Genomic DNA, 19,015 nt, shown 5'->3' on the forward strand with positions numbered 1-19,015 from the left:
CTCTAGGGCAGCCGTGGGCAAACTACGGCCCGCGGGCTGGATACGGCCCGTTTGAAATGGATAAAACTAAAAAAAAAAAAAAAAAACCCGTACCCTTTTATGTAATGATGTTTACTTTGAATTTATATTAGCTCACACAAACACTCCATCCATGCTTTTGTTCCGGCCCTCCGGTCCAGTTTAAGAACCCATTGTGGCCCTCGAGTCAAAAAGTTTGCCCACCCCTGGCCTAGATGCTTCCCTCCACCAAAATATTCTCCCGACACTTCTCCATTCAGCTCCGGGTGCACCTGAGGATTAACAACAAATTCTCTATCTTCACAACAATCCTCTATCTTCACTTCAACATCTGTCCTGTCACACACTGACACTTCTTTTTGTTTTGTTTTTTTGTTGCTCCTCACCTGAGGATATTCTTCCACTGCTTTTTAGAGAGTGGAAGAGAGGGGAGTGACAGAGAGAGACAAACATTGATGTGAGAGAGACACATCGATTGGTTGCCTTCTGTGTACACCCTGACCAGGGCCAGGGTTCAAGCCTGCAACCTAGGTACATGCCCTTGACTGGAATCTAACCCACAGTCCAACACTCTACCCACTGGGCCAAATCAGCCAAGGTGACACTTCATTATTTTACACTTAAATATACACTGCAAGGCTATGAAATATTCAGGAAGCATGTCGACTGCCTCCCATCCTGGGCCCACGGTGCAGTGCTCATCAATCATGGCAATCTTTTTCACGGGTCTTTGGTGTAATTTCAGAATCGTTCTGAGACAGCACTCTAGACAGCCACTTCTAATAAGCTGAAGTTGGTACAAAAGGCAGAAGCTGCTTGCTGGATAGCAGTAGCATCTTCTCTGTTTCATGTATGTTATGATAAACTCCGTGAGAGTAGGCATCATGTTTATGTTACTTCTGCTCCCCCTAAGCCCACCCCTCATGCTTATGTGCGAACCTCATCTCCCAATTATGTCGGCCCAGTACAAACTCAGCTGATCAACCTCCACACTTTGTTCCTAAGGGATGGGAATGAAAGGGTGGGAAGGATCTAATCCAGTCAAATACTGACTGAGTACTTATACTGACAGCCCACAGTGCAGAGCTCTGTGGGCTGTCAGTATAAGATATAAATGAATTCAACAATAACAAAAAAGCAAAGGTTATAATTTTTTCCAAACTCCTGGAGAAAGGGATGTGTGGCACATCGACTGGTTTATTGACTGGAATCACAAGGAGGCGCCTTTTATCCCCTAAAGTACTTACAACCAAGTAAGAGAGTACAAAGGGTCAAGCCCTGGTCAGGGCGCAGCTCAGGCCGAGACACAGTGTCTGCCCATCAGAAGCTTTGATCTACTTGGGGAGACAGGACCCTCATGCGTATGATAGATTCCCAGACAGCAACAAAATGCTAATTTTGCAGTCTATACAAAACGAGCAATTGCTTTAGACAATGGAAATACCAGAGGACACTAGAGAGAAAATGTCACAGCAGACTCAGGTGAGAGAATTGAGGCACGGAATCAGAAAGGAGCACAGAATATAGTGGGAGGAAGACAGGGTGGGAAGGAGGAGAGGGTTTGGCTGAGGTAGATGATACAAAGGAGAAAAGTCTGTGCACCATAATCCTTCTTTGATCTCTTTTTCCCACTGCAGCTATAAGCCTATAAAGCATGTGCTGGGTGCATTATAAATATAATCTCATTTAATCCTCTAAGACCTGAGTAGAAGGCCTTATTATCCCCATTTTATAAATGAAGAAACTGAGGCTGAGGAAAATAATACAATTTTCCCTATAGAATTTATCAGAACTGGAATATGAACTTGGGTCTGTCTAACTCCAAAGTTAAGCTCTATCCACTCACTATACTATGCTTTGATTTCAAAACTGTAAAGCACTAGACAGATATATGGTATTTCGATTATTGCTGTTATTCACTTTCTCTTCAGCTTGAAGGAACAGGTCATGGATGTAGATGGTGTCTTTTCCCCTCTTCACTGTAGCTTGAGCCTAAGAACTGTGTAATACTGTTGGGAGTTCCACTGTATGGACTATGAGTCCATACAAAATGACCTAGGAATAGAGACTTCTGCAGAGCAGTATCACTAGAGGGAAATAGTAAAACACAACGAGAAGAAAAACCACATCGCAGACCAAGCTTATCTATGGATGACCAAGGCAGATTCTTCTGCTGGGCCTGTGGGCGGCATATGGAAACAATGTTCTCCTGGGAAGTAAAGGAGTGACGGCACTGGGAGAGGAAGATGACAGTCTGGAAAAGCTGGCAAGGAGCTAAGCATGGACAAACCCCCAAAAGGTCCCCGGGAAGTTACAGAACTTGTTAATTCAAGGGCACTCAAACTAGTTTGTACCCCCACCCCCTTCTCCTTCCTTTTAGTTGGGACTAAGGATTTGGTTCTGGTATGGCTTGTGGGGTTGGTGAGCCAAGGTTTAGCTTGAGCCCAACTGGGAGATGGGTTGCATATAGGTAAATGGAGCATAGAACTAAACATGGGGAGGACACTGGGAGCCAGGCTTCTTACTGCCATAGAAGGCAGTTCAGACATGTAAAGGAGGAAGCTAAAAAAATCCCTGTGGTTAGGTTAGAATTGGAGGTATCAGCATAAACACACAGGTTATAACACAGAAATGGGTATAAAAATAGATACAGAGGCACCTGGCCAGTGTGGCTTAATTGTTTGGAGCGTCGTCCTGAACACCAAAAGGTTGTGGGTTCGAATTCCAGTCAGGGCACATACCTGAGTTGTGGGTTCGGTCCCTGGTTGGGGTGCATACAAGAGGCAAACAATTGATGTTTCTCTCTCTCTCTCCCTTCCTCTCTCTAAAATCAATAAACATATTCTTGGGTGAGGATTAAAAAAATAGATATAGAGAACTGTACACATACATATAGTTTTTAGCTACATGGACCTACAAGCATGACACCCAAGCATAATGACCATATCTGATGCCAAAAACTTAGTTTCCAAATATCATTCCTACCAAAGGAAGAAGGGATCCTAAAAACTGAATGACTCTAGGGCTGAGGTAGGAAAGCACAAGATGAGCCTAGTATATTTTGTTGTACCAGAAAAGTGCTTAAAAAAAGATGCAAATAAGTTGAAAAATGAGTTTGAAGGGGGTTCCAATGGCTAAATCAGGGCCTATTTGAGCATTAAAATAAATAATGATGGATCCTGGAAGGGAAAAAGAACATTAGTGAAAAAATTGGTGAAATCCAAGTTAGGTCTGTTGTTTAGTATAACACTGTACCAATGTTAACTTGCTGGCTTTGATAACTGTACTATGGTTATGTAGGATGTTAACATTAGAGGAACTTGAGAGAAGGGAATATGAAATCTGTATTATTTCTGAAATTTTTCTGTAAATCTAAATTTATTCCAACATAAATTTAAAAAGAAAAAGATAGTAATGACTAGAACCCATTGAATAAAATAGAAATTTATGAGTCCATACAATATAAGTAGATGGGGGAGAAGATAGAGCTTTTGCTTAAAATATAGTGTCACCCGGCTGGCGTGGCTTAGTGGTTGAGCATCGACCTATGAACCAGGAGTTCGATTCCAAGTCAGGGCACAGGCCTGGGTTGCAGGCTCAATCCCCAGTGTGGGGCATGCAGGAGGCAGTCAATCAATGATTCCCTCTCATCACTGATGTTTCTATATCTCTCTCCCTTTTCCTTCCTCTCTGAAATAAATACAAATATAAAATATATATATAATGCCAACTAACAAATGTAGAAGAAATGACAATTAGAAAAATTATCATTTGATAACGTTAGTAATAAATGGTCCAGGCAAGTATCAATGAGTGATAAAATAAGTCAGTGAAAGATGAGAAAAAGGCTATACATATGGTTTCAAAATTTCTCCTGGCACTAATTACTTATTTATAAATAGAGAAAAGAGGCAAACACCATCTAAACTGAGTAATAAAAATGAACACAAATCGAAGGACAAACTGACACTGGTGCCTCCTGGCATGGATTACTGAGAACACAGCCCCACTTCTGCATAAATCATCCATCATGAGAGAAACACCAGACTGAAGGACATCCCACAAAGTATTGGCCTGTACGCTTCAAAAATTTCAAGGTCGTGAAAGATAAAGAAAGGATGAGTTATTTTTCTGGACTGAAGGAGACCAAAGAGACAAGTACATGCAACCCATAATCCTGGAATAAATTTTGGGTTATAACAAACATGATTGAAAGTAACTGACAGAGAAACTTAGGCTTGAGGAAGCCAGAAGAACTAAGAGCTCCATTTCAACAGAAGTTATTAGATGGGACTCAGGAGAACAGGCAGAGATGGTTCACTAATAGCTTCTCTGAATGAGACGTAACTGGTAAGAGCTCCATTTCAACAGAAGTTATTAGAGGGGACTCAGAACAGGCAGAAATGGTTCACTAATAGCTTCTCTGAATGAGACGTAACTGAATGAACAAAGTGCCTATGCAGAGAAATCTCTTCCTCAAGAGTTAGCAGCAGCAAAGCACTACATTCCCAAGAGTAGAAGACATACTAACTTCCTCCTTGAACGTAGACAAAAATTGAGAAAGCTGTTTAAAGCACAGAATGACAGCTTAGCCTGACCTGTTAAAGAGGTGGCTTCGGGGACATCTCCACGTCCTGCCTCCTCCCAGGTACTGGCTCTGCAGTACCGCTGCTGCTTGGCTTTTGGCTGGGGCAGGTGCTGCCAGAACTTTCCCTGGGCAGGTGGGAGGCTGGGGAGATGAGAGGATGGAACCCAGGCCAGGCCCAGAAGAAAGCTGGCAACACTGGTCAGGCCACCCAACCGTTGCCTAAGAGTCCAGAACAAGATCACAGGGAGGGCAGGGCAGGCACAGTTCCTGAGCACCATGTACTTGTGCCAAGCAAGTACCCACATGTCACCTCATTTCACCCTCACCACTAGTCCTAGGAGGGGGGCATTGCTAACTTCACTGCAGAGAGGGCAGAACAAACTCGGACAGGTTAAGTACCATGCTCGAGGTCCCCGGTGAGTGAGTGCAGAGTTCTGACTCAAATCCAGGTCTGTCTGGCATCCAGATCCACGTTATTTCTGCTACACTGTGTTGGGTCTCTGTCATCTCGGAGCTTGGGAATGGTCTAAGATTGTCCTCCCTTGAAGATTTCTGAGTCAGAGCTACAAGAGTAGTAATTTGTACAAAATCAGTCCCCACCTGAGCTTCTCCCCCAGCCTTAGGATTCTTTGACTTAAGGGAAGAAGGGCTTTATAGAATCCCTTGAAATTGTACTCAAAAACTGTGCGTAGGTTCATGAAGATTTGTTTTGGCAAGAGTGTCTCTGGCTTTCATCGGGTTCTCAAAGGGATCTATGACTCAAAAACGGTTAATAACCACTGCTTTAAGCATTATTTGGTCTGATTCTCTCCTTTCACAGATGAGGAAATGGACTTCGTGAATTCTATTTTCTACTTCAAGCTTTTGCTGCTTTTTCTGGAGCTACAACAGTACAACCTACGCAGTTCTCCTCCGAGTAGCTTCCGCCACTTCCCTCGTGCTGTGGAAACATCCTAGTGAGGCCAAATGGCAGGATGAGTGGCCAGCACTTCATTTTTCATAGAGAAATGGAGAGTCCCTACGGAAGGGAGGTCTGGCCCTTTGCCCAAAGTACCATGAACAATGAGTATTCTTTATATGAATCAAGGCCATGTGAAAAGAGTAGATACCAGAATTAGAATAATTCGGAAAAATGACTCTTCAGACCTGGTAGGTTTGGGGAAGAAAGTGTGTGGTTATCTCGTATGCACTTTAAACCCTGGACCCAATAGCTTTTAAGCCTCTTTAAAAATAAAAATTTGAGTTGATAAGAAGGGGCTTTGCCCAGTAACAGCCACCAGGTGGGTTGCTTTAAAACCTGTTAATCTAGTTGGCAAATAGCTGATTCTTTCTCTGGCCCTCTCGGGATCTTACTAACTTCCTGAGAAAAACTTTCTGAACGCAGAAGATGGAGCGCTTTTAAAGGACTAAGAGGCGGGAGCATTATCTCAATACATTTTGAGGTTTTGCTTCCCTGCTATTGTTGACAGTTTTGCTCAAATAAACTCACAAAATTTTTTTACAGATTTTAAATGTTTTTTACAAAGGGAAATCCAGATTGTTTGTACTAATTTCCAGTCTTTGTAGGAGGAATATAATTAAGTAAAAACTCCTCAAACCAGAAGAGAAAGGACCATAGGTCCCTCCAGTGACAAAATAGGAAGGCAAATCTCTAAGTGTGAAAACTGTCAACTGTGCACAGAAGGTGGAGGCCCCAGACTCACTATTTTAAATGTTTCTTACAAAGGGAAATCCAGATTATTTGTACTAATTTCCAGTCTTTGTAGGAGGAATATAATTAAGTAAAAACTCCTCAAATCAGAAGAGAAAGGACCATAGGTCCCTCCAGTGACAAAATAGGAAGGCAAATCTCTAAGTGTGAAAACTGTCAACTGTGCACAGAAGGTGGAGGCCCCAGACTCACTTCAGATTCTGACCCGGTGTCAGAATCCACTTGGGATAGACTGGACTAGGGGCCTGCGCTGGTTTTCCATCAACGTTTTCCCATCAAAAATAAATAAATAAATAAATAAAGTCAGGGATGAAAGAAAATAACAAAATACAAGAAGTTTAAAATAAGTAAATAAATAAAAACAAAGGACTAAGAGGCAATAGAACTATTACCCTCTGTGTGCCTACAGGCATAAACCCAGCGGGTGGAAAGCAGGAAGAACACTGTGGCATTACAAGGCAAAAACTGTCTAGGCACCTTTTTTGGGTGGGGTGAGTAGGAGCAGTGAGGAGGTTTTTGTTAATGTAGAAACTCTTTTACAAAGTTCATTTTCTGGGATTTTAATCTGAAGCATTTAGTCACTGGGGAGGAAAAGAATAGAAGTTAGCTATAAAAATCAAGTAGGTGACACTTTTATTGGGGCAGAATGAGACAGTCCAAGAATGTAGATAGTGATTCATTCTCCATAAATGCTCATCTATTTATAGTGTGTTCATCCTGGAGCTATTTCTTTGTTTGCCTTCTTTCTTTTCAATTTTGATTGATGATAGCCATGATATTTTGCTTTGATGTGTTTCTAAGTGTAGTTTCACACGGTTCAGTAAAAATGATGCAGCCATCAAGTATGCAATTATTGCAGTATATGGTCTGACTGTATGGCAGTGTTATAGCAGCTTCCTAGTTTCTCCTTTTCCCTCCCTTTTCCAAGTCCTCCTTCCAGTGTGGAAGGGTCTGCATATTCTGGCTGTGGGCAGAGGTTCAGGGACGAGAGGGGGTCTTCCAGCTTTGCATGAGCAGTGGACACGGGATCACGCATCCTCTTCTGGCTGTAAGGAAACTTGGCTACACTGGGCTGCTCTCTTAAATCTTCAGTGGCTTTTTATTTTCTTCAGTCTTCAGTGATGAGAGAAATATTATGAAGACATTGCTATCTAATTCTTAACCTTTTTCAATAAAAAATTCCTGTGTTCAGTAGCATGGTTAATGCTCTTGTTTAGCCTTCCCCTCCAAACTGTACATGGTGGCTTGGAATGTTCACAACTCGCGTGCATGGCAGCATAACATAACTCCTCTATTCTACATCGCTACTGTTTTGCATAAAATAAATTGGTAACGATTGACACTTAGAAAAAAAATTGGGTAGGTTAATAATAATAATGTTCCATGTAGTGATTCCACTTATATTCTCTTAATCTTATGATTTATCCCTAAAACACATTTGGAAACAAGAATTCACTAACCTATGACAGAATCATTAAAAAGGGGAAAAGGAAAAAAAAAAAAAAAGACTGAGTTTTGGTGCCTAAATGCTTTCCCAGAGAACTCCCCTCAGAACTTTTTCACAGCTGCTGTTGTTCCCTCCATGTGAGCCACTGTCTGGTCCTCTTATGTGTGTTCTGCAGGCTACCAGGCCTCCACTTGGAGCCTGTCTCCACAGCTCGGCTGTTCCAGAAACCCACCCTTTTCCAAGTCCTCCTTCCAGTGTGGAAGGGTCTGCATATTCTGGCTGTGGGCAGAGGTTCAGGGACGAGAGGGGGTCTTCCAGCTTTGCATGAGCAGTGGACACGGGATCACGCATCCTCTTCTGGCTGTAAGGAAACTTGGCTACACTGGGCTGCTCTATAAATTTTCTGGAGCCCTTAAGTTTATAAGATGCATATATATATTAAATAAATGATAACCCATAAAAGAAGGTAAGAACCTATCAGTCCATACTGACAAACAAATGGGGGATAAGGGGGACTCTTCCTTACAGTAGCACTCCAATGAGTAAATATAGAAGAAGTGATGGAAACAGACGCTAACATCTGGCAAACACTATAGTAATAATCACGTTGGGCAGGAATCATCAAAGGATGTCAAAATGAGTGGGCAAAGTGCGATGAGAAACAGGATATTTACAAAGTCCCAAGATACTCATTAATTAGAAAACAGTAGCTTCACAGCAGAGAATGCTGGCAGACACCGCTTAAAGCAAGTGGTCAAAGTCAGCATCACCAGCAATGGGACGAATCCACATGACACGTCTCCTGATATGATGCAGTGAGGACACGACATGACCTCTGTGGCATTCTTGCCCAAATTCTTGCATAATCGGGATTTAATTGAGAGGCAAACCAAAATTAAGGGAATTGTACAAAACAACTGCTCAATACTCTCTAAAAGTGTCAAGGTCATGAAGGTAACAAAAAGACTGAGGAACCATTCAAGATTGAAGGAAACTTAAGATCCTGACAACTAAATGCATAACTGGATCTTGAACCAGAAAAAGGGCATTCGTGGGACAATGTTACCCTCCTGATTTTGATAACTATGGTTATGAAAAATGTTAACATTCTCTGGGGGAAGGGTCTCTGAGAATTTTTTGTAACGTTTTTGTAAGTCTAAATGATTTCAAAATGAAAAGTTAAACAAATTATACTTGAAAACTTATACATTAGAGATTAGGCTGTCTTTCTCTGTTTGCCAGCGCCTGACATTGTAAAGCCCATGGGTTGACACATACAGCTATGTAAGGGCTTGGTGCCCAGGGGGAAGGAGATGTTGGGATCCATTTGGGACCTTATTAGAGTCAAAATCAGGCTTCTGAGATTTATAGACACAATAAATGATAACATTCAAGAGATATAAAAATATCCTTAACAGGTTTCCAGGGAGGGTCACAGGCATGCCAAGTCCTTCCTTCTGCCTCAGGAAAGAGCTGTGTCCTTGGGAAGCCCAACCACAACCAGAGGAGGGGGAAACGCAATAGAAAATAGCAAAATGTTCATCACTCACTTGTCCTGGGACTCAATATACACGTAGAGATGAGGCTCAAAACACTTGGAAACAATGCCATGAAATGGATTGTCTGGGGCTTTAGGCTTCTTTGGCTGTAAAGAAAAAAAGACAAGAAGAAAAAAGAAACCCTATACTTGAGCTGTCTTTGAAAAATTTCAAGCAGTTTCAAAGTAAATATCCTTTCCATGTTCACTCCTAACTTACAGATAAGAAGCACGCAATGTAACTAAACTGGCCCTAGCTGGTTTGGCTCAGTGGATAGAGCGTTGGCCTGCGGACTGAAGGATTCCAGGTTCTAGTCCGGTCAAGGGCATGTACCTGGGTTGCAGGCTCGATCCCTGACCCCCGTCGGGGTGCATGCAGGAGGCAACCAATCTATGTGTCTATCTCACATCGATGTTTCTCTCTGTCTCTCCCCCTCCCTTCCCTCTAAGAATATCAATGGAAGAATATCCTCCGGTGAGGATTAACAACAACAAAAAAGTAACTAAACTGGGTCTATATCCTGCATTATAATTCATGCCAACTTGTGAACAATAAGCTGGCTTTGTTAGCAACATTTACTTGCTTGGTATGGTGAAAATTTACTGCTACTTTGATAACACATGCATTTTCAATTTGGAAGTGATTCATCATTTGACTGATGTTTTAAAAATTTAAATCCTAGCTAATAACAGCATCTGATATTTATAGTGCTTTAAAAGTTATAAAAGTACTTTCACATGATCTAATTTTGATAGCCTCTTTTTACTGATTGTTATTATGAACCAGGCATTTGATATGAAGTAATATCTCATCTACTCCTCACAACCCTCAATGTAGGAATTTTTACTATTAGTTATACCTAAAGAAAAGGAGTTCCACTGGCCAGGTGGCTCAGTGGTTGAGCGTGGACCTATGAACCAGGAGGTCACAGTTCGATTCCTGGTCAGGGCACATGCCCGGGTTGCAGACTCAATCCCCAGTGCGGGAGGCAGCCAATCAATGATTCTCTCTCTCTGATGTTTCAGTTTCTCTCTCTCTCTCTCTCTCTCTCTCTCTCTCTCTCTCTCTCTCTCTCTCTCTCTCTCTCTCTCTCTCTCTCTCTCTCTCTCTCTCTCTCTCTCTCTCTCTCTCTCTCTCTCTCCCTCCCTCCCTCCCCTTTCCTCTCTGAAATCAATAAAAATATATTTTAAAAGAAAATTTCTGATTTTGAGCTGTGGTAATTTAAGTGGAAGTCCTTCTTCTTAAGAAATACATACTGAAATCTACAGAGGTAAAGGGCATGATATCTTCAAACTAACAAATTGTTCTGAAAGAGAGATGGGGGGAGGAAGGAAGAGAGAAAGAGAGGAGGAGTGGGGAGGATGTGATAAAAGTAAATATTAACAACCAGTGAACCAAGGTGAAAGATTTTAAGAGTTCCTTGTAATATTCTTAAAACCTTTCTCTAAGTTTGACATTATTTTTTTTTTAAGTGAAATAAAATAGAAGACATGGGAGATGGGTGCCAAAGGCCTGGCAGGAAATCCCAGAGACAGTTGGGGAGCAGTCTTAAGAAATGGCACCCACCAACATTCTGGCTGGCGCAGAGGACACTAACGCATGGGAAAATACAGAAATCTATGCCTGAGCAAACAAGGGGGTAAGATCAATTCCCCAGTTTTGATAATGCACTGTGTTAGCTGTCACCACTGGGGGAAGCTGGGAGGCGGGTACACAGGACCTCTGCTCTCTGCAACTTCTTGTGAATGTATATGTAATTATCCCCAAATAAAAAGTTTAAAAAGTGGTTCAGGAGAGAGAGGGAGAGATAGATGGACTCTGAATGCGAAGAAGTTTTAGGAATATCTTATCCTATTTTATTTTGCTTATGTGTTCCCTTTTATGCATGCACGAAAATGACATGATAAAAATCTCCAAGTCTGAAGAACCCATTCAGTATAAAATACAGATTTTTAAATGATGAAAGAAAATGGCTACATGACATTCCAGCACACTCGTCCTGATCAGTCTTCCTCGGGCCCTGCGCTTGACGAGCCCCACAGCACACTCTGAATTTGGCGCTCGGAGAGCGGCATAATCAGACAGAGCAGGCGTCCCCACCCCGCCCGCAGGCGACTCTGCTCTGCCCAGCCTCTGCCCACTAATGCCGCTCCTGGCAGTGAGAACAGAGACCGGCCACCACAGCTCTCCGTCCTCTTGCAGTGCTTTCAGTGTGAGATGGAAGGAAGAGAACAATAGGAGAGATTGCCGGAACTTTCCTTTCTTTCCACAGGGCTGCCTCCTGCCTGTGACTGTGCTCATATTTGGATAATAGGTGCTGGAATTTCAGCTTAAGCTGGTGTCTCCCTTTGCACCGTCCAGCTCCCCAAAGGGTTGATTCTCAGCTCAAAGCATCTACTAAGTCATTTAGCAGTAGCATTCAGGCTGGCTTTCTGCGTGTGTGAATTCTGTCCAAAAGCTGCAGATGTGGAAGCTATTTCCTCCTGGAGCTTGATGGAATAATAAAGGTTACTGTTGTCACAGTGAGGAGGTCTGCAGCTGGCCCCGTTTCCTTTTATTACTATCCAATGTAAACAGATTAAGTCTTACTGCTCGGATCACCAGAAGGGGACATTTTTAACCAGAAATTCCTTATTTCTTCTGCCTCTTTCTTTTAGACTTTGAGTACCCTCATTCTCTTTTCATATGTCATTTTTTTTTTTATCATTGGGAATATGTTGGTAACTAATTGTTCGAACTACTATAAATGCCTCTTTTCAAGTTCATTCTCCCTTCACCATAACCTAAACAGTGGTAGTGAGCAGGAATGAGCCTCACCATGAGGGCACACTGTCCACTGCCTGCAGTGCCACGGTGGGTTGGGTAACCCAGGGTAACCGCTGGGGGCCGTCCCCCACTACCTCTGGCTAAGCTCACCACAGCAAACTGTGGACTTCCTCCCCAGCACCCCACAGGGCTCCTGTGCACCCAACTGGAAGCCACAGTCAGTGGCTGGGAAGAGGAAGATCCTGGGGCTCCCACCTAATCAATCACAAGCAAGACAAGTGCTGGCGAGGCCTGCAAGGTCGGGGAAGGTATGCGAGGAGGCATTCGTCACTGGTGTGTAAGTTTTATTACTAAGAAGCAATAGGCTGTGAAATTGCAAGTGGATAATCTAGTCCGGGGATTTTTTAGTACTTTATTTTTATGCACATTAAACCCCTGGATCAAAAGAAATTTTACCTGCAAGTCCACGATAAAAGTGGCTCATAATCGGACTCCTCTGTTTGGAGGTAACTTGGTCTCCTCCCAACTCTCCACAGTGATTCCACAGTGATGGGGCACTCAGGAATCAGTTTGAAAGCAATTAGTTCTTTCTAAAGATCAAGAAACCAAGGAAGTCTGGAGAAAGTAAAAATCTAGCCCGGCCGGCATAGCTCAGTGGTTAAGCATTAACCTATGTACCAGGAGGTCATAGTTTGATTCCCAGTCAGGACACATGCCCGGATTGCAGGCTCCATCCCCAGTGAGGGGCGTGCAGGAGGCAGCCAGCCGACCAATGATTCTCTCTCATCATTGATGTATTTATCTCTCTCTCTCCCTCTCTGAAATCGATAAAAAAATATGTTTTTTAAAAATCTAATAAAGGTCATATGGTCAGATAATGACAGACCAGACTGGCACTTTCCCTACCACATGACTCTGCTTTACCACATGAGTCTGTGTTCTCCGTCCTTAGAATGAGCAGGTCTTGGTCATTATAACAATAACCTTGAGCTTCCGGAATGAGTAAAAAGTTTCATAAGAAATAATAAAAATCGTATTTTACCTGGCAAAACTGATTTTGTAGGAAATGGGGAATTGTATCTAATCCAGTTTAATCACATCCAGAGATGACGAGCTAAACGGATAACTTTTCACGGCAGCACTACAGCATCTGAGTATTCGACTACACAGTTCTGGACATGACAATGGCAGCCACCTGCACTGGGAGACATGGCACGCAGGGTGGGTGGAGGATATACACCCGAAGAATGAGCTCTACATACAGCTCCCTCCTTCCCATCTGGTCTTTCCTCCCAAAATGTTAGAAGAAATCTTTTTTTTTTTTTTCCCCACACTGGCTGATAGGATGGCTTTAAATCAATTACATTTAATCCTATAGATCTCTGGGATGCAACCTGAAGGTACCCTTCAGTTTTATTCATTCACTTTTATTCATGGGAATAATTCCTATGTCCTCTACTTTTCATTGAGACATCACAGGGTAATGAGAGTGTCAAGAAAGGAATCCTAGTCTCTGACTTCTAGGCCTGGCTTCCAGTCCTAGCTCCTCCACTTCCAGACGAGGTAACCCGGGCAAATCACTTAACCTTCCTGAGCTGCAGGCATTGCAGCTCATATAAAATCATATAAAATGAGAGACAGGCACTGTGAAGATGAAATGAAGTAAAGCATGTGAAAGACTTTTAAACTATAAAGCACCATAAAAATGTGAGGTATCCATGTTATTATAATTATTTAATCAATGGACCAGACACATTTTATTGCATCACTTCAGAACTGCCCCTGGAAATTCTGCTCTCCTGGCTCCTGCCAGGATTGTACCCCGCCCTCGCCATGCTAGAAATACAGGGTGAGCTGCAGAGAGTGTGGCTAGGTTTCCCAGAGCTAGTCTTCCCAGCCAGCCTTCCTTTGGTGGTGTCTGGACCAAACCAATACTATAAAATAATTCTTTAGAAGCCAAATGTAGAAAATTAAAAGGAAGGATCACTAATCCAGACAGAAAAAGTTCTGATTTATTGCTCTAAACCCTTCTTGTCATAAAATGGCAGTGAAACAAAAACACAGTTCTTGTAGGATGAAGAGAGAGGAAATTTAGAGTTGGACAGAAAAATCCGAAGGAAATGAAAGTGCTAGTGTGCTGGGAAAAGTAACTCCAAATACGCCACTGGGTCACCTTGACGTTTCCAGGCCTCCCCAATGGCTTCCAGGCCTAGAACGATCAGCTTACACTGAGCGGAGGCCACCCCCAGCTGATGGTGCTAACTTCGCTGGGGATCTTTCAGCCTTTCATGTCATCACCGGACCAGATGAAAGTACAACCAAAAGCTAAGCCGACAAGTTCAGGAGATGATGACTGAGGCCGGGCAGAATTCTGCTGCCCCCCCTCATAGGCTGATTAAGCTTGTGCGTGTTGCTAATTCCGGTGGTGAGGCTTTTGGGAGCAGAGAGGCAGGCAGGAAGGGCTGCTGTTTCACTCAGTTTTCTAAATACACGTTCAGATAAAGGCTTTCTATAAAGACCACCAAAGCTGTAATCTCTGAATGTGGTCAACAGCCAAAGGATCATATTTAGAGCGAGCAGACCCATTTTCAGAAACAAGCACTAGGTAGGATGCAAGTGGAAGTGCAAACCAGACTTACTTGATCTAAATCTCCTTTCTCCATTGCCAGTTCCTCCATCTCTGGTGTTGACTCATCTTCCAGGAAGGGATTGGTAGATGGGGGTGGAGACTCGAGTTTTTTCTGTTGAGACATAAGAGATAGGTATCTTCTGAGCTCTGCCCATTGCTTTTTCCAAGTCTCTCCAAGAGCTAAATCATGAAATCTGACCTAATGAACAAGAACTGAGGCAACATGACCACATTCTCACCTTTAGGCCTTCACATTGTTTTCCCATCTTCTTGAAACCTTACTGCCCACCCAACGCCACCCCAATCCCAATCTGGCTAAAACTCTTACTTATCCTTCAGTATGCAAATTAAAAGTCCCGTCTGGGAAGGCTTCCCCATTGTCAAGTTTGGGTTAGATGTTCCTGTCACCATCCCACGGGTACATCCCCTACCCAGGTATTTATTAAAATATTGCAACTGCCCATTTATTTGTCTCCTCCCTAGATTCCATGATGGCAGGGATCACATCTGTCTTGTTCCCCATCCTATCTCTGGTGCCTGGCATGTAATAGGTGCTCCATAAATATGAATGGATCAAAATGCCAGATGGGTTTGAATTCAAGAACAAACTATAGCGGGGCCTGGTGGTGCGCACTTGTAGTCCCAGCTACTCAGGAAGCTGAGGCAGGAAGATCACTTGAGCCCAGGAGTTCTGGGATGTAGCACGCTATGCAAATTTGGTGTCTGCACTAAGTTGGCCATCAATATGGTGACCTCCAGGAAGCAGGGGACCACCAGGTTGCCTAAGAAGTGAACTTCCCCAGGCTGGAAACGAAGCAGGTCAATACTTCTGTGCTGATCAGTACTGGGATTGTGCCTGTGAATGCCACTGCATTCCAGCCTGGGCAACACAGCAAGACCCCACTCTTTTAAACCCTCAGTAATGAATCTTGAACCCTCAAGAAACAAATGATACAGTGATACTACCCCTATTCATTGCCTGAACCTTAAAAAAACAAACAAACAAAAAATAGCCCAGCTGGCATGGCCAGTGGTTGAGCGTTGACCTATGAACCAGGAGGTCACTTCTCAATTCCTGGTCAGGGCACATGCTCAGGTTGCTGGCTCGATCCCCAGCATAGGGCATGCAGGAGGCAGCCCATCAATGATTCTCTCTCATCATTGATGTTTCTATCTCTCTCTCCCTCTACCTTCCTTTCTGAAATCAATAAAATTATATTTAAAAAATAAACTATAAAGCTAATCTTATATGTTTTAGATTATAGACAAAAGTCCCTTCCCAAATAAGTCCTTTTACACAACCACAACAAAATATCCTTGAGAAAAATAACTCCCCAGCTTCTGAATATGACCACTCTTTCAAAAATATATTGTTGAGTGGGACCATAGGCTGGTGGGAAAGCTGGAGGCGGCTGATGGTTTTAGCTCCAACTCTTGGCCAAATCATCTAGCTCCTGTGAGCCACAACAGCCTCATCTGCTGAATGAGGATACACTCATAGGACAGTCGAACGATCAAATGTGATAAAGTGTGCAAAGTCCTAGGAGAAGCACATAATACATATAAGAGACATTGATGATGATAATTCCAGTGCAACTACAGAATCAAGGCAGCGCTTTGGAATTTTTTACAAATTTGACCTTGAGATGTTTATGCCAGGGAGCTGGGAGTTCTAGCAGAAAGGAAACTAAGTAGACAAGCAGGATAAAGGAAATTGGTGGTGCTGGGGATGAGGAGAAAGGGCAAGGAATAGCTCTCTGGAGACAAGAAGCCAGGTACAGCCCCAGCTGTGTGGGTCAGCTGGTTGGAGCACTGTCCCGTACACCAAAAAGGTTTAGGCTCAGCATATACCTAATTTGCAGGTTCCATCCCTGGTTGGTTGTGGCATGTACAGGAGACAACTGATCGATGTTCCTCTCTTCCTCCCTTCCTCTCTCTCTAAAATCAATAAACATATCCTCGGGTGAGGGTTAAAAAAAAAAAAAGCCAGGTGGAGAAGGAGTTTCCAATGTGACATTTTAGCATATATTAATGGAGAAACGAACAATTCCCTAAGCCAAGAGGGACAGCAGATGGACTACAGTGTGAATGACTTTGTCAAGTGCCAGGATATAAGCTAAAGATATTATTAAAAAAAAGAAGAAGAAGAAACCACACCTGTGTCTGTGTCTGGTTTAGACTTCAAGACAATTCTGCTTACACTCACATAAACTGCAAAATCCCTGGCCAAAACACTTGGATGCTATCGCACAGTTAGACAGAGCTTCAGCATATGAAGAAAGGCTTGTGATTAATGCATTAGCTCAAGGTAATCATTAGTAGAATAATGACTTTTGTGGTATCCTGCTGAGAAACAATATGGTCTAACAACCAAGCAAATATTTCAAATGTATACAATCAGAACTCTGGCTTCCTTGCCTGATATAGAAAAAAAAAATCCTATAAACTTAAAGCTATTTAAGTTTCTTTTTAGAATTAGGCTATTTTTAGGAAGAAAAGTTTCTTTGAAAACAATATTTCTAAGCTTTAGTTATCTCTGTAAGGGTTGTTAGTAGTGTAGGGAAAGAGGAATGATGAGAGGAAATCCATGAAGCCTAAGCTTCAACAAGATAAATGAGGTACTAGCGTTGGATTCCTGATCCCAACGGCTCAACAGTGGGTTTTGGGATCATATTGTTGAGCTGAATCTTTATGCTCTGAGTCTTTTGGTCCTTTGGTCATGTGGAGAGCAAGTCAGTAACTGAAGTGAAAAGCTTTGTTCAAAATCATTCAGTGATAGAACAAGGATTTGAATTTTTGAACTAAACATTACTCACCTATTGTTAGGTCTACCAAGGTTGACAATAACAGATCAAAATTATACACAGGTGGGCCTCATTTTAAAAACAATGTGTTACTGGAACTCATGACAAAAAGTGGACATCGGTGAAGTGAACCAAGGGTGTTCCTGGGCTCCACTCTCACTGGGAGAGTGTCTGTGCATAGATGTAGGAAGTAAAACATAAAAGGCAGCATTGAAAAGGCATTTGGGGCAGTAGAGCACGGGCCACTTGCTCAGTGTTATGGGTCGGAAGAGTCCCAAGATTTCTTTCCTATCCCCACCTTCTGTCTCTATTAACATTCCCGATGGGATTCCTGAGGGAGTCATAGGCACTAAGGAACTTCTTGCTCATTCATTTGGGGCGCAAATGTTTCAGGTGTGGACCATGTTGATGCAAAAAGTGATTCATTCCTTTATTCACCCACTAACAAGTGGATGTGCCATATGCCGGGAACCAGCTGCCCTCGGGAAGATTATGGTCAGGCGAGGAAGATGGACTATAATAAAATAATCACAAAAACGTGTGATGAGGACCATTCAGGAAAAGTACAGGTTTGTATGAAAGGATGCAACATAGGGTCACAGAAAACTTCCCCAAGGAAATGATGTTTGAGCCAGAACTGAAGGATGCTCCAGAGTTAAATATGTGAAGGGGGTAGGAGGAGTGAGGTGGGCGTGGCCAGAGGTTTCCAGGCATAGAATAGCATCTGTATGCCATTCATTCAGCAGTATGAACTGAGCATCTATCTACTCTGTTCCAGGTACTCTTTTAGGCACTAGAAATACAACCCTTAATAAGACGGAAAAGGAAGGGAGGCAGTGATGGAAATAAAACTTAGGAACTGGAGTGGCCTGGGGTGATCAGAAAAGGTCTCTTTGAGGAGGAGATAGTTGAGCAGAGACCTGAATAAGAAGGAGCCAATCAGGCAAAGACCTGGGGAGGAGCATTCTCAGCCGGGGACCTGGTGCAAAGACTGGAACGAGCTTGTTGAGTCTGAGAACAGGAAGGAAGGCAGGGCATGAGATAAGAGAGGCAGCAGGAGCTCAAGCACACAGCCTTTCCTGGGCCATGGTAAAGGTTAAATTTTTCTTATCGAAATTGGGAAGTCAGTGGGAGTTTTAAACAAGGAAATGATGGGATCTCATTTAATTTTTCAAATGTCATTCCAACATCATGAACTGTAATGGAAGCTAGAAGAACAGCTTAAGAGGCTGCTGCAGTGTTCTAGACAAGGTCCCATGTGGGAGTAGACGAAGCTGGCATTGTGGAGACAAAAAAAAAAAAAAAAAAAGGGGCCAGATCTGGGACATATGTAGCAGATAAGGTCCAGAGGACTTGTTGAGAGAGTGGATGTGAGGGTGAAGGAAAGAAAGAAATCAAGGATCATTCACCTCTTGGCCTGAGCAACTGCGTGGCTGGTGTTACCATTAACTGAGTAACAAACCCTGGGTTTCAGTCCAGGCTCTATCACTTGGGTATGTTGCTTAACTTCTCCA

General features: G+C 42.9%; 1 protein-coding gene across 1 annotated transcript in view; it reads right to left on the minus strand.

Annotated features, from left to right (window-relative positions):
- VPS53 (vacuolar protein sorting 53 homolog (S. cerevisiae)) overlaps positions 1-19,015 on the minus strand; it is a 140,091-nt gene that overhangs the window by 47,193 nt on the left and 73,883 nt on the right. The window contains exons 13-14 of the mRNA XM_005858327.2: positions 14,708-14,809; positions 9,315-9,409 (exon numbers count right to left, since the gene is read on the minus strand). Of these exons, the coding sequence (XP_005858389.1) occupies positions 9,315-9,409; positions 14,708-14,809 (197 nt within the window). The remainder of the gene's footprint in view (positions 1-9,314; positions 9,410-14,707; positions 14,810-19,015) is intronic.

This window comes from Myotis brandtii, unplaced genomic scaffold, assembly GCF_000412655.1.
Source record: "Myotis brandtii unplaced genomic scaffold, ASM41265v1 scaffold1167, whole genome shotgun sequence".
In the NCBI taxonomy this organism is placed as follows: domain Eukaryota; kingdom Metazoa; phylum Chordata; class Mammalia; order Chiroptera; family Vespertilionidae; genus Myotis; species Myotis brandtii.